General features: G+C 47.1%; 1 protein-coding gene across 1 annotated transcript; it reads left to right on the forward strand.

Moving 5' to 3' along the window:
- The first annotated feature begins 11,017 nt into the window (after positions 1-11,017).
- On the forward strand, positions 11,018-12,118 carry LOC120916127 (olfactory receptor 5B12-like). The gene has a single exon (XM_040326945.1). The coding sequence runs from the start codon at positions 11,119-11,121 to the stop codon at positions 12,097-12,099; it is 981 nt and encodes a 326-aa protein (XP_040182879.1). The 5' UTR covers positions 11,018-11,118; the 3' UTR covers positions 12,100-12,118.
- Positions 12,119-14,190: the final 2,072 nt, after the last annotated feature.

The following is a 14,190-nucleotide window of genomic DNA, read 5'->3' on the forward strand; positions in this document are numbered from 1 at the left end:
TGAGAACCAAGTAATCGAACATTGCCAATGGCTCGGTTCTCTCACCTCCCCAAGAAGAGCAGGCAGCAGCTCTTTTGCTCTGCTCCTCTACGCTCACTGGATTGATTTTGAATAGAGAAAGAAAAGCCGGACGAGGCTTAACACAGAGTTAAGCCTCGTTAAATCACGTTTCTCGGCGTCTGACGTCTTTACAGCTCTAACGCTGGAGCTTCAGAACGCACTGGTCCTGGTTTTTTTTTGCAGCTTAAAAACGGCTCAGCCATTTACAGCTCAAAAACGTCATGGTGGGCGTGAGACCATAGTCTAACATGGAGAGCCCTTTTTAAGCTGCAAAAAACACTCAGAAAAGTGGCTGTAAAAATGTCCGTGGACATGAGGCCTTAAAGTGGAGGTTTACCCTCAAAAAAATTCTGACATCACATGGAGTCGAGCCATCCTACCGACAGAATGCCAGTGTTTTTTTTTTTTTTTCTCAGCACATACCTCGTTATCACGATTTTCACCCCCCGGCAATCCCGCGGGACTGGGCGTTCCCAAGCACTGCCTGTGATTGACAGGCTTCCGAACGGCGCATACTGCGCGTCACAGGTTGCCGACAGAACCCGAACGTCGGTGCGCAGGCGCCGTATAGAGCCGCACCGACGTTCGGGTTTCTTGTCAATCACAGGCAGTGCTTGGGAACGCCCACTCCCGCGGGATTGCCGGGGGGTGAAAATCGTGATAACGAGTTATGTGCTGAGAAAAAAAAAAAAAAACACCAGCATTCTGTCGGTAGGATGGCTCGACTCCATGTGATGTTAGAATTTTTTTTGAGGGTGAACCTCCACTTTAAAGTCCCGACGTATATGTACATGAGCAGGTCCTTAAGTGGTTAAAGGAGAAGTCCAACCTGAGCTCGTTTGGCTGGGCTTCTTCTCTGGGTCACAGGAGTGCAATTAGTTTTGCACTCCTGTGACCCGTTTTCAGCAGAGCAGTCTGAAGTCCGCTTTCTGCTGACGTCACCAAGATCGGTCCAGGCACCAGGCACCGCTCTTGGAAGTCTGGATCCACCAGGTTCCTGGACTGATGGTAGTCTCCGCCTCTCAGTGAGACGCTGAGACGCTGAGACAGTTGCTCTGCTGACTGCAGCCCCATAACCATCAGACGGCATCTGAGACTGAAGGGCTTCGAAAACAAAAAACGTCTTCAAAAACCTCGTCTCCTTGAACGCCACAGAACTGCTCGTTTGGACTTTGCAAGAGAGCACCAAACATGGGACATTCAAAAGGTGGAAGAAAGTTTTATTTTCTGATGAGAAAAAATGTAACCTTGATGGTCCTGATGGTTTCCAACGTTACTGGCATGACGAGCAGATCCCACCTGAGATGTTTTCTACGCGCCACAGTGGAGGGGGCGCCATAATGGTCTGGGGTGCTTTTTCCTTCAGTGGAACCAATGGAGCTTCAGGAAGTGCAGGGGCGTCATACGGCCGCTGGCTATGTCCAGATGTTGCAGAGAGCATTCCTCGTCACTGAGGGCCCTCGTCTGTGTGGTAACGACACAGGACAACGCTACAGTACACAATGCCCGCAGGACAAGGGACTTTTGGCCCATCCTGCGTGTTCCCCTGGTCTGAATCCAATTGAGAACCTTTGGGGATGGATGGCACGGGAAGTTTACAAAAATGGACAACAGTTCCAGACAGTAGATGGCCTTCGTGCGGCTGTCTTCACCACTTGGAGAAATGTTCCCACTCACCTCATGGAAACGCGAGGCATCAAGCATGCCGAAACCAACAATAACGGCGGAGCTACTCATTACTGAGTTCATGTTTGGAAGTTGGATTTCTGTTTTGGGCGGGTTTAGCTTTTTTTTGGAGGTGTGGTCCTAAACTTTTGATCAGCTGAAAAACAGCCTGTTTCAGTTTATTCGTTGTTTTCATTAAATTTATATATATATTTATTGCTTGAGTAAAACTGCTGAGCTGGCATCTGAGCTGAATATCTAAAAGCCTCAGATTAACCACTTGACTTCCAGAAAAAGGTTTTCCCACCTTCATGACCAGGCCGTATTTTTTTGTGATATAAACAAAAAAAAGACCAAAAATTCTGAAGAAAAATATTATTTCTTACTTTCTGTTTTAACCACTTAAGGACCACCTATGCTTCCCATCCGGCGCCAGACGATTCTATCTCCGGGCCCCCGATGGCACGGGAGAGCCCGGAGAAGCACCGGATGGCGGCGGGAGGGGGGGGACATCCCCTCCCGCCGCCTATAACAACGATCAAGCGACGGAACTGCCGATATGATCGTTCTTATCGTGCACAGAATCGCCCCCGGAACACAATGATATCTGAATGATTCCTCTAGCTGCACCCATCATTCAGAAATCCCCCCACAAGACCCCATCTGTGGACGTCATATGACTATGGGCCGGTAATGAAGTGGTTATGGTTTCATGTTATATTTTCTGATATTATTACATTTGTTATCTGTATTTACACCTACAACTGTTTGTCTGATCTCTATTTGTACATCTTGAATACAACCCCCAAAAACCCTAAACTATCATGTAACAGTGACAAAATACCCCCCCCCCCCCCCAGGAGGCATGCCATCATGCAGGAGGCTGGGCTCACAGTACTCCAGGACTGAGCAGAGCTTACATGTCCTTACATGAGTGCTGGAAGAATGCCTGCTCCCCACCACTTGCTCTTTTTTATAGAAGCAGTAGTCTCTCTGCAGAGGTCTGATGCATCTCGTGCTAGACTCACAGCTGGACCTCTCCAAACAGCAGGAAGAACAAGCTTTCTAATTGCAAAGCTATAATTATGGCTCCATGTCGGACCTATTAGGGACGGGAGACCACTGTGTAGGCAAGTGCAGTTAGCTACTTTGCCACTAGGTGTCTCTGTGCCAGAATCGTGTCTGGTTACAGCAGACAGAGTCATCAGGTGCTAGGACCTTTTAGGTAGAGCCCTCCTGCATTGATGTCAGGGGTGAGTTAAATACAGTGGAACCTCGGATTACGAACATAATCCGTTTCAGGGGAACGCTTGTAATCCAAAGCACTCGCATATCAAAGCAAGTTTCCCCATTGAAGTCAATGAAAGCAAAAATAATTTGTTTCGCATTGACTTCAATGGCATGCAGAGGCGGGGGGGGCGCCGGAGAGCCTCGGAAATGGGCGAAAAGGCCAGAGGACAGCTCGGCTGACCTTGGCAAACCTCATAAAGACTTAGGGCCAGATTCACAGAATAAGTACGCTGGAGTATCTGCTGATACTTTCAAATTTGCCGCGTCGTATCTCAATTTGTAATTCACAAACAAAGATACGACGGCATTTGGCTAAGATCCGACAGGCTTACGGCTTTGTACGCCTTCGGATCTTAGGATGCAATACTTCGGCCGCCGCTGGGTGGAGATCGCGTCGTTTTCCGCGTTGGGTATGCTAATTAGCTGTTTACGGCGATCCACGAAGGTACGCGCGTTCATTACTTTGTCGCTAGTCGGCTTTTCGCATCGCAAAGTTACGGCTGCTATTGAGGTGGTGTAACAATAGACAGCCCACGTTAAAGTATGGCCGTCGTTCCCGCGTCGAATTTCAAATTTTTTTTTTTGCGTAAGTCGTCCGGGAATACGAAAGTATGTTACGCACTTCGCCATTAAAAACATTACGTTGGGGCGACGTCATTTCGCGCAAAGCACGGCGGGAAATTTCAAAACGGAGCATGCGCAGTACGTTCGGCGCGGGAATGCGCCTAATTTAAATGGTCCCCGCCCCATTTGAATTAGGCGGGCTTGCGCCGGACGGCTTTACGCTACGCCGCCACAAGTTTACACGCAAGTGCTTTGTGAACCAAGCACTTACGATGAAAACTTGCGGCGGAGTAACGTAAAGGACATACGTTACGCCGCAATTCTTTATGAATCTGACCCCTAGTTCCAAAGATTTGCCAAGGTCAGCCGTGCTGTCCTCTGGCCTTTCCGTGCATTTCCGAGCGGCGCCAATTGGCGACGTTCGGCTCTGCTCGGCTCTGCTCGGCTCCGGTGCCCCCACACCTCAGGCCAAGTGCGGTACTGCACACCGCTTTGGCCTGAATCGTGCTCATTTTGCGAGACAACACTCGCAAACCAAGTAAGGATTTTTAGAAATACAGCGCTCGTATTGCGAAAACGCTCGTTAACCGCGTTACTCGCAATCTGAGGTTCCACTGTATAAATCAGGTAGGGAGGAGCATACTCCCTCTCGGGACATGAGAGACAAACAGCCCACATCTGTGAGAATGTAGCCGGCACACATCGGCCCTGGACAGAGCAGGAAGCCATGTGGAATGGACCTGTACATAGGAGGAGCCGGTTGTAGCCAATCTGTCCCTTAGGCTGAATTCACACCTCGGCGTACAAAATCGCGGCGTTTTGTCCCGCGAATTACGGCGACAAATAGCGGCGTTTTGTACCGCGATTTGCGGCGACAAAACGCTGCGATTGTGAATGCAGCCTTCACCCCCTCAATGGAGATGGTTCACATCTCCTATGCCGAACGCCGAAAGCCGCCTGAAAAAAAGGTCCGGGACTTTTTTTCAGGCGGCAGGCGTACGGCGTTCGGCGTGTAGATGTGAACCATCTCCATAGAGGTGCATGTTAAATCATCCCTCTGGCGTCTTGGGGCTGCAGCGGCGTCGCACTACAGGCGTATATACGCCTAGGTGTGAACGGGGGCTTATGGAGGTGGTGGCTAGGGCAGATTGCAAAAGTTCTTTTAGACCAGGCTGGAGCTCCCTGTGTGAGGCTGCTTCCATGAAGGGTTCTCGGGAGAGATGTACCCAGCTAGGTGACTACAGTAGGGTGACCAGACATCCCCGGTTTCCGTGGGACAGTCCCCGGATTGAGGACACTGTCCCTGGACCAAGTCTATCCCCGGAACCATCTCCATAGAGGGCAATGTAAAATCATCCCTCTGGCGTCTCGGGGCTGCAGTGGCGTCGCACTACAGGTGTATATACGCCTAGGTGTGAACGGGGGCTAACTGCTGCAGATCATCCACTATGTGTGATTGACTGTGTATGGCTGGGCTTCAGGTGTTGGTCTGAAACCAGGACACATGGTTCAAAATCCCCACTGTCCAGGTGAATCCCGGATGGGTGGCAACCCTACTGTGCATGTCCAGTGTCTCTGGAATGTGTCAGGAAGATCCTGCCAGCAATAGGCACTCCAGGCTTACTGGCGCACGTCCGCAGGCCCCATTGCGCATGCGCGTGCGCACTGGCATGCGTGAACCTCCGTTGGCGCCAGGCAGGCTATTTAAACCTGCCTGTCACATACAACTTCACTGTCTGCTCTACAGCATTCCGTGTGCCTTAGCCTTATCTGAGACTTACCTGTGAAGACCCGGCTATCCTATGTGTGACTATCCCAGCTATCTGCCTGCACCTGTCCTCTGGCCTGCTTCTGACGATTCTCCTGCTTGTTCCTCTGGTACCTCTGCTGTCCGCCTGATATCCGACCCGGCCTGTCTGACTACTCCTCAGTATACTCCAGTCTGTTCCTGGTTCCAGCCAGTACTTTGGTTCCAGCCCGTTAACCTGTCAGCTGTTCCAGTACCTGGTTCCAGTCCAGTACTCTGGTTCCAGTCTGCTCACCTGTCCTGTTCCTGGTTCCAGTTCAGCACTTCACTTCCAGCCTGCTAGCTAGCGATTCCTGTTCCAGTCCAGTACTCTGGTTCCAGCCTGCTAACCTGCCAGCTGTCTGTTCCAGTTCCTGGTTCCAGCCAGTACTTTGGTACCAGTCAGCTCACCTGTCAGCTGTTCCAGTCCCTGGTTCCAGTCCAGTACTTTGGTTCCAGTTTGCTCACCTGTCCTGTTCCTGGTTCCAGTTCAGCACTTCAGTTCCAGCCTGCTAGCTAGCGATTCATGTTCCAATCCAGTACTCTGGTTCCAGCCTGCTAACCTGCCAGCTGTCTGTTCCAGTTCCTGGTTCCAGCCAGTACTTTGGTACCAGTCAGCTCACCTGTCAGCTGTTCCAGTCCCTGGTTCCAGTCCAGTACTTTGGTTCCAGTCTGCTCACCTGTCAGCTGTTCCAGTCCCTGGTTCCAGTGCAACACTTCAGTTCCAGCCTGCTAGCTAGCGATTCCTGTTCCTGGTTCCAGTCCAGTACTCCGGTTCCAGCCTGCTAACCTGCCAGCTGTCTGTTCCTGGTTCTAGCCAGTACTTTGGTTCCAGCCTGTTAACCTGTCAGCTGTTTCAGTCCCTGGTTCCAGTCCAGTACTCCGGTTCCAGTCTGCTCACCTGTCAGCTGTTCCAGTACCTGGTTCCAGTCCAGTACTTCAGCTGTAGTCTACTCTCCTGTTCCTGTCTCCTATCTCCTGCAAAGGATTCCTGGACTGACTTCCTCCCCTGTTGATCCTGCCAGGCAGTGGTCATCAATCCTGCAGGGCCCACTAACAGGCCAGGTTTGCAAGATAACTGAAATACATCACAGCTGATATCATTTGCTCCTCAGTGATTGCAGTATTCTAGACTGCATCTCCCCAAGGTAATACATAAAACCTGGCCTGTTAGTGGGCCCTGCAGGCAGGCCCGTTTGAAGGAATTTGGGCGCCCCAAGCAAAATGGGGGCCCCTAAGCACCCCCCCGCATGCAAAGCCTACGTTAACGATACACATTTTTTTTTCTATTCTTACCTCCCCTTCTTCCCTGTAGGCTGCCGCTGTAGCGTGGCCAAGCTCCTCTTCCCCCTGCCTCTTCCCCAGTCCCCTATCAGATAGTGCCCGGGCCGGGCCAGGTACCGTGCGGTAAAGGAGATTCAGTTTCCTGTCTTCCAGGCCAGACTAAAAGGAAGTGAGCGTTCAGTGTGCACTTCCTGTCAGTCTGGCTGGGAACAGGAAACTGAATCTCCTGTACCACGCGCGGAACCCGGCCGGACTGACAGGACTCCAGGTGGAAGGAAGAGGAGCTCGGCCACGCTACATCTTGGGAAGGGGAAGTTGGGGCCCCAGGCCAGCTCGGGGCCCCAAGCAATTGTTTGTTTTGCCTGTCCTGTAGCAACGGGCCTGCCTGCAGGACAGGGTTGATGACCACTGCTGCCAGGCACTCGTGCCACTCCTCACTCCTGCACCTTCTGTTACCTTAGCAGAGCCGTAAGGGAGGCCTTCCTCTACAATTCGGGCTCAAACCACCAGGTACGTGACAGAATGTATGTCCCTGTGATGTGACTGTATTGCCACTCCCTGAACAACAACAGCAAAGTGCAGTAAATGTATTCATTGTGTTGGCCTCCCTTCTTCAGGATAAAGGTCTACGGTTGAGAATGCCGTGTGGGGGGCCTTTGGCAAAGAGCAGGGCACCACATGGTGGAGGGTTCAGCCTCAACAGTGTTCTGGCAGGGCTGGAGAGGGGGCAGGCACTTCTGCTTTGGCCTCAAAACCCACCAACCACAAAGCCCCTCTTACCACTACTTCCACGCAGTGAACAAGGGTCCGTCACTAAGGCATGCTGGCAGGGGCAAGCTTTTCTACTCAAGCTGTGGCTGCTCTCTGAAGAAAACATACTGCAAGACTTTGAACATCTTCTGATTTGAAGCACCTGGCATGTATTTAGCTGATTAAAACGTTTAATTGAGGCTTTCAAACACTCCTAATTAATGAATGTACAACGTTGTGTGTTAAATATAGTTGCCGATCTCTTGGGATGAGACGATCTCTCCCTAAGGCTTCTACGAGGGAATAAAACCACGTCCTGGAAGCTGCGTTTATTGTCTTGTAGGAGAGCCGAGACCCCATAGCTGACAATACTGACAACCGCCTGTCGTCTCAAAGTACAAAATGTATTGATTTCATCTTGTCTTTAGGTCAAAGATAACAATGACTCTGCATTTGTTCTGCAAGGTAGGTCTTGTGGTACCTCGTTTGTTTTCCCCCCGAATATATCTGTTACTTTGCAATTAGTATTAATCTCTAGATCTCACCTCAAAATTAGTTTAGCTGTCTGGGCAATTTTTTCTTTTAATTTTCACACATATGTAAAAAAAAAAATTCTAGAAATGACTGTAAACTGTTAAAAAGATATATATTTCCAGAAAGCAGAGACCCTGGAGAATAAAATAGTAGTAGTTTAACCAGTTCCCTACCGAGCCATAATAATATGACGTTGGCAGGAACTGTCCGTCCTTCAGAGTGGACGTCATATGACGTCCTGTGCATCGCGGCCGCGCACACGGCAAAGCTCGCGACCCGGTGCGCGTGCCCGGCAGTCGGGACGTCCGCCGGGCACCCGCGATTGCCGGCAAACACGGCAGGAGTGTGAATCTGTGTGTGTGTGTGCACAGATCCATGTCCTGTCAGAGGTGAGGAGACTGATGTGTGTTCCCAGAACAGAGGAACACAGATCTGTCTCCTCCCCCTACAGTTAGAAATCACTCCCAGGGAACATATTAACCCCTTCAGCGCCCCCTAGTGTTAACCCCTTCCCTGCCAGTCACATTTACACAGTAATCAGTGCAGTTTTATAGCACTAATCGCTGTATAAATGTGAATGGTCCCAAAAACGTGTCCAAAAGTGTCCGATGTGTCCGCCGCAATGTCACGGTCACAATAAAAAAAAAAAAAAAAAAAATCGCAGATCGACGACATTACTAGTAAAAAAAAAAAAAATTATAAATAAAAATGCCATAAATCCATCCCCTATTTTGTAGACGCTATAACTTTTGCGCAAACCAATCAATATACGCTTATTGCGATTTTTTTTTTTTTTACCAAAAATATGTAGAAGAATACGTATCGGTCTAAACTGAGGAAAACTTTTTATTTTTTTTTATTTTTTAAATATTGATATTTATTAAATCAAAAAGTAAAAAATATGGTGTTTTTTCAAAATTGGCGCTCTATTTTTGTTTATAGCGCAAAAAATAAAAACCGGAGAGGTGATCAAATACCACCAAAAGAAAACTCTATTTGTGGGGGGGAAAACATAAAGATTTCATTTGGGTACAGTGTTACACGACCGCGCAATTGTCATTCAAAGTGCAACAGCGCTTAAAACTAAAAATTGGTCTGGGCAGGAAGGGGGTGAAAATGCCCATACTGGAAGGGGTTAAAAAAAAAAATGATGTCGCAAGATATTTGCACAGCTGTTTCTCAGGCACATTTCAGGATAAAATCCACTAAGTGCAATATTATATCCAGCTTTTGGTAAAATATAAAAAAAATGGGGTTGCATCAAGTAAATAAATGGCAAACATGTCATGTCGTAAAATTGCACATGCCTGTAAAATCGCAAAAAAAAAAAAACAATGGTGCCCAAAATTGTCCATAGGCTTATTAGTTTAGAGTTAACCATGAAATACGACGCTAGAGTTTGTGCTTTCACCCCAACATTCGCCACGATACCTCACATGTGCGACACAATTGATGCTTGCCCTGTGCTTTTTATATGGGCAGTGTACGGGGGTGCTTTAAAAAATGTTTTTAAATATTTTTATTTATTTTACGTAATTCCTTTTTTTTTTTTTTTTACACTTTGTTATTTTTTTTTTTCTGGGGCCCTCCGAGCCTTCTAAAAAAAATAATTAAAATTTAATAAAAAAATAGATAAAAATATATTAAAAAAATATATATATATTTTTTTTTATAAAAAAAAAAAAAAAGAAGAAAGAAGGGGAGTTGCCATCTGGGCAAAAAAAAAATGATGATTACATGTAGAAGCAAAGTGCCAGAATTGGCCCGGATGGGAAGTGGTTAAATGACCTTTTTTGTAACAAAAAATAAACTAGTCCTGTTCACAGATTTGTATGGAAATTTTTAATTTTTTAACCACTTCAATACCGGCCCATCGTCATATGACGTCCACAGAGGGGATCTCCCATCCTGGGTGGACGTCATCTGACGTCCTGGGCTTTGCGGGGGGATATCTGAATGATGGGTGAAGCTAGAGGCATCATTCAGATATCCATTTCTTCAGCCGGCGATCCTGCACACCATAAGAATGATCATATCGGCGGTTCCGCCGTTTGATCGTTCTTATAGGCGGCGGGAGGGGACATCCCCCCCTCCCGCCGCCATCCGGTGCTTCTCCGGACTCTCCCGTGCCATCGGGGGCCCGGAGAAGGAATCGTCCGGCGCAGGCAGGAAGCATAGAGATGACTGGTGACCGTCGGAGGCCCGGGCGCGATGTGATGACATCATGCCTGGGTACCCGTAAGTAAACAAAGCCGCGATTGCGGCTAGTGATCAACACTGATCACGAGATCGGTGACATTTTTTTCACCGATCTCATGCTTTCCAGCCTGGAGGAGAGATGTGAGGTCTTATTGACCCCGCATCTCTCCATAAAGAGGACCTGTCACACACATTTCCTATTACAAGGGATTTTTACATTCCTTGTAATAGGAATAAAAGTGATAAAAAAATTTAATTTTTTTTTAAAAAGTGTAAAAAAAAAAAATAAGTAAAAAAAAAAACACAATAAAAAAAATTAATAACGCCCCTGTCCCCGGTAGCTCTCGCGCAGAAGCGAACGCACACGTAAGTCCCATCGAAATATGTAAACGCCGTTTAAACCACATACGTGAGGTATCGCCGCGCGCGTTAGAGTGCCAGCAACAATTCTAGCACTAGAACTCCTCTGTAAATCTAAACTGGTAACCTGTAAAACATTTCAAAGCATTGCCTATGGAGATTTTTAAGTACCGAAGTTTGGTGCCATTCCATGAGTGTGTGCAATTTTAAAGCGTGACATGTTAGGTATCTATTTACTCGGTGTAACATAATCTTTCATATTTTACAAAAATATAGGGCTAACTTAACTGTTTTGTTATTTTTTTTTAATTCATGAAACCATTTTTTTACCGTGCAAGATAAAACGTTGCAATGACCGCCATTTTATTCATTAGGGTGTCTGCTAAAAAAACATATATAATGTTTGGGGGTTCTGAGTAATTTTCTAGCAAAAAAATTATGATTTGTACATGTAGGAGAGAAGTGCCGGAATAGGCCCGGTATGGAGGGGTGTATAAAAGCCTGGTATTGAAGTGGTTGATTAAGCGTGACATATTTATTAGTTCTTTATGTTTGTGTTTATGTCTCTGTAGTGCAAAGGGGATATTTAACATATGATGGTCATTGACTGACATCCAGGACTGAGTATGGTGAACAGTAGTAGAGTTACAGAGTTTGTCCTCCTTGGGTTTCCAGACCTTCTCTCCGTACAGATCTCTCTCTTCTATATATTTCTCGTGTTGTATGCCGTAACCCTAACAGGAAATGTACTCATCATTGGTGCCACGTCATTCAGTGCCGAGCTCCACACTCCCATGTACTTTCTTCTCAGTAACCTATCGGTCCTTGAGATATTTTACACCTCGGTCACCATTCCGAAAATGCTTCTTAATTTTCTTTTGAAGACCAATTCCATTTCCTTCATGGGCTGTGCCGTTCAGATGTATTTATTTATCGCTCTGGGCAGCATTGAATGCTCCTTGCTTGCCGTCATGGCCTATGACCGGTATGTAGCCATCTGTGACCCCCTGCATTATGTGACCATCATGGATCCTCCAACTTGTGTGGCTTTAGCCTTCGGCTCCTGGTTCAGCGGGTTCATCAACTCAACAATCCACACTACCCGTACCTTTCAACAATCCTTCTGTTCCTCCAACGTCATAAGCCAGTTTTTTTGCGATATCCGACCCTTGTTGAACTTGGCTTGCGATGACACTCTACCGACTGAGCTAATCCTCTACGTTGTTGGTGGAGCCTACGGACTTGGGTCTTTTGTTCTGACTTTGGTATCTTATATTAACATTATTTCCACCATACTGAAGATTAGGTCCAAGGAAGGACAACGCAAAGCCTTTTCCACGTGCGCCTCACACCTAATTGTTGTATCCTTGTTTTACGGCACTTCCTTGTTTGCGTATTACAGGAGCAGTTCTGAAGAAGTAACCGAGCAAGAGAAGCTGACCCCTGTAGTCTATGCCGTCATCACTCCAACGTTGAACCCGCTAATATATACAATGAGAAACAAGGAATTCAAGATTGCACTAAGCAAGATGATTGGGAGAAGGAAACCGGAAATGAAAATTCTAACTAAAAAAAGTCAAAAATTTATCGTGGCCCAAACAGACTGAAAGACAGTCTCTCCACTAATATACGAAGGTTGTGAAGATAAAAATGACTTTATCAGGGGTTCCCCGAGAACGGAAAGTTAATTTAAGGGTTCCTCGGGGGGTTGAAAATGTTAAGAAAGGCTGCTATAGAATGTACATACTATTAAGTACTCAAAAGAGAAACCTTAAAAAGTTGGTCCACACAATACCTATTTTTGGTTATGGATGGAGGCTGGTGGGTTAAATCGCATACATTTTAAAGACTTCAATGGTTGGATACCCCTGCTAGAGATAATGAGGCCTATTTGAAAACTTTCGCTAAATACATTAATTTCAATTACCAAATCAGGTCCATTTAGTAAATCGGCTTCACCGGCTCCAGGCTGCACACACCTATAGAGCCACAGTCTGCTACTAGACATAAGGGCCCAGATTCACGTAGGGCGGCGTAACTTTGTGTGGGCGTAGCGTATCTTGTTTACGCTACGCCGCCGCAACTTAGAGAGGCAAGTGTAGTATTCACAAAGCACTTGCGTCCTAAGTTACGGCGGCGTAGCGTAAATGGGCCGGCGTAAGCGTAATTCAAAGTAGGCTGGTAGGGGGCGTATCGTATGCCAATGATTCGTGACCCCACGTAATTGACGCTCCTAACGAACGGCGCATGCGCCATCCGTGAAAGTATCCCAGTGCGCATGCTCCAAATTACGCCGCAAATAGTCAATGCTTTCGACGTGAACGTAACTTACGCACAGCCCTATTCGCGTACGACTTACGCAAACAACGCAAAATTTTACGCTGTCCCGACGTCCATACTTAACATTGGCTACGCCTCATATAGCAGGGGTAACTTTACGCCAGAAAAAGCCTTACGTAAATCAATGCGCCGGGCGCACGTACGTTTCTGAATCGGCGTATCTAGCTCATTTGCATATTAGACACGGAAATATAGGGAAGCGCCCCTAGCGGCCAGCGTAAATATGCACCCCAAGATACGACGGCGTAGGAGACTTACGCCGCTCGTATCTAGGCAAAATTCATGCGTAACTGATTCTAAGAATCAGGCGCATAGATACGACGGCGCACATTCGGACTTACGACAGCGTACGTGGAGTTACGCCGTCGTAAGTCGTTTGTGAATCTGGGCCAAGATGACCATCGTGGGTCAAGCGGTTTTCAGCCAAAGCTCTGATGACTGACCAACTCATCAAGGGTTAGTTCCCTTGGGGGATTAGAAAATCGATTTCTAATTTAAATTTCCAGCTCACTGGTTTGCCATGTGTCAAATGTCCTGAGGCTTAGGTTCACCTAAAACTTGCCATAGGGGTAAAGTGATGCCTATGGAAAAATTTGGTGGCATTTGGGGGGGGGGGTTTAGAAAACCAGGCCAGATCCCTTTTTGACTATGGATAGAGGCTGGTAGGTTAAACCACCTACCCTCTTCCTATATGATTTGAAGACTTGAATAGGCGGCTATCCTTGCTAGAAATAATGAGGACTATTTGAGAAGATTTGCTCAATAAATTGTGTGAATATCCATTTTACTTATTTCATCTGCATCCGATTTTATAATTAAGAATTTTCTTTTCACATAATTGGATTATTGAAATGAACCTTTACATATCTTTGAACATTCTTCAGTAAATCAGCTTCACCGACTCCTACACACAACCATGGAGCCAGAGTTTGGTACTAGGCAAAGGATTGACCATTGTTGGCCAAGCTGTTTTCAGTCAAAGCTCTAATGACTGAGCAACTCTTCAAGGGTTAGAAAACTGATTTCCAATCTCATTGCCAGTTTACTTGTTTGCCATGTGCCAAATGCAGTGGCGGCCTATGAAAATTTTTTTTTTGGTGGGGGTGGCAAACAGTATACCACCCCCCGGTCTGTTGGTAGCAACCCAATCACCAGTAGCTTCCCCCTGCTCGGCATCGGTGGCCTCCCGTTCTCCTGCTGTCCACGGGCCATCACTGAGACGACGGCGGCGGCTTCTGTTTCCTTTCTCCTCAGCAGCCAAGGAGGAGTCTTCTCTTTTCGGCCAATTGGAAAACGGGTCCCGTGCCCACTTCTGATTGGACGGATTGAGGATCAATGTTTCAACAGCAATTATTAAT

The sequence above is a fragment of the Rana temporaria genome, chromosome 10 (assembly GCF_905171775.1).
Source record: "Rana temporaria chromosome 10, aRanTem1.1, whole genome shotgun sequence".
NCBI lineage: Eukaryota > Metazoa > Chordata > Amphibia > Anura > Ranidae > Rana > Rana temporaria.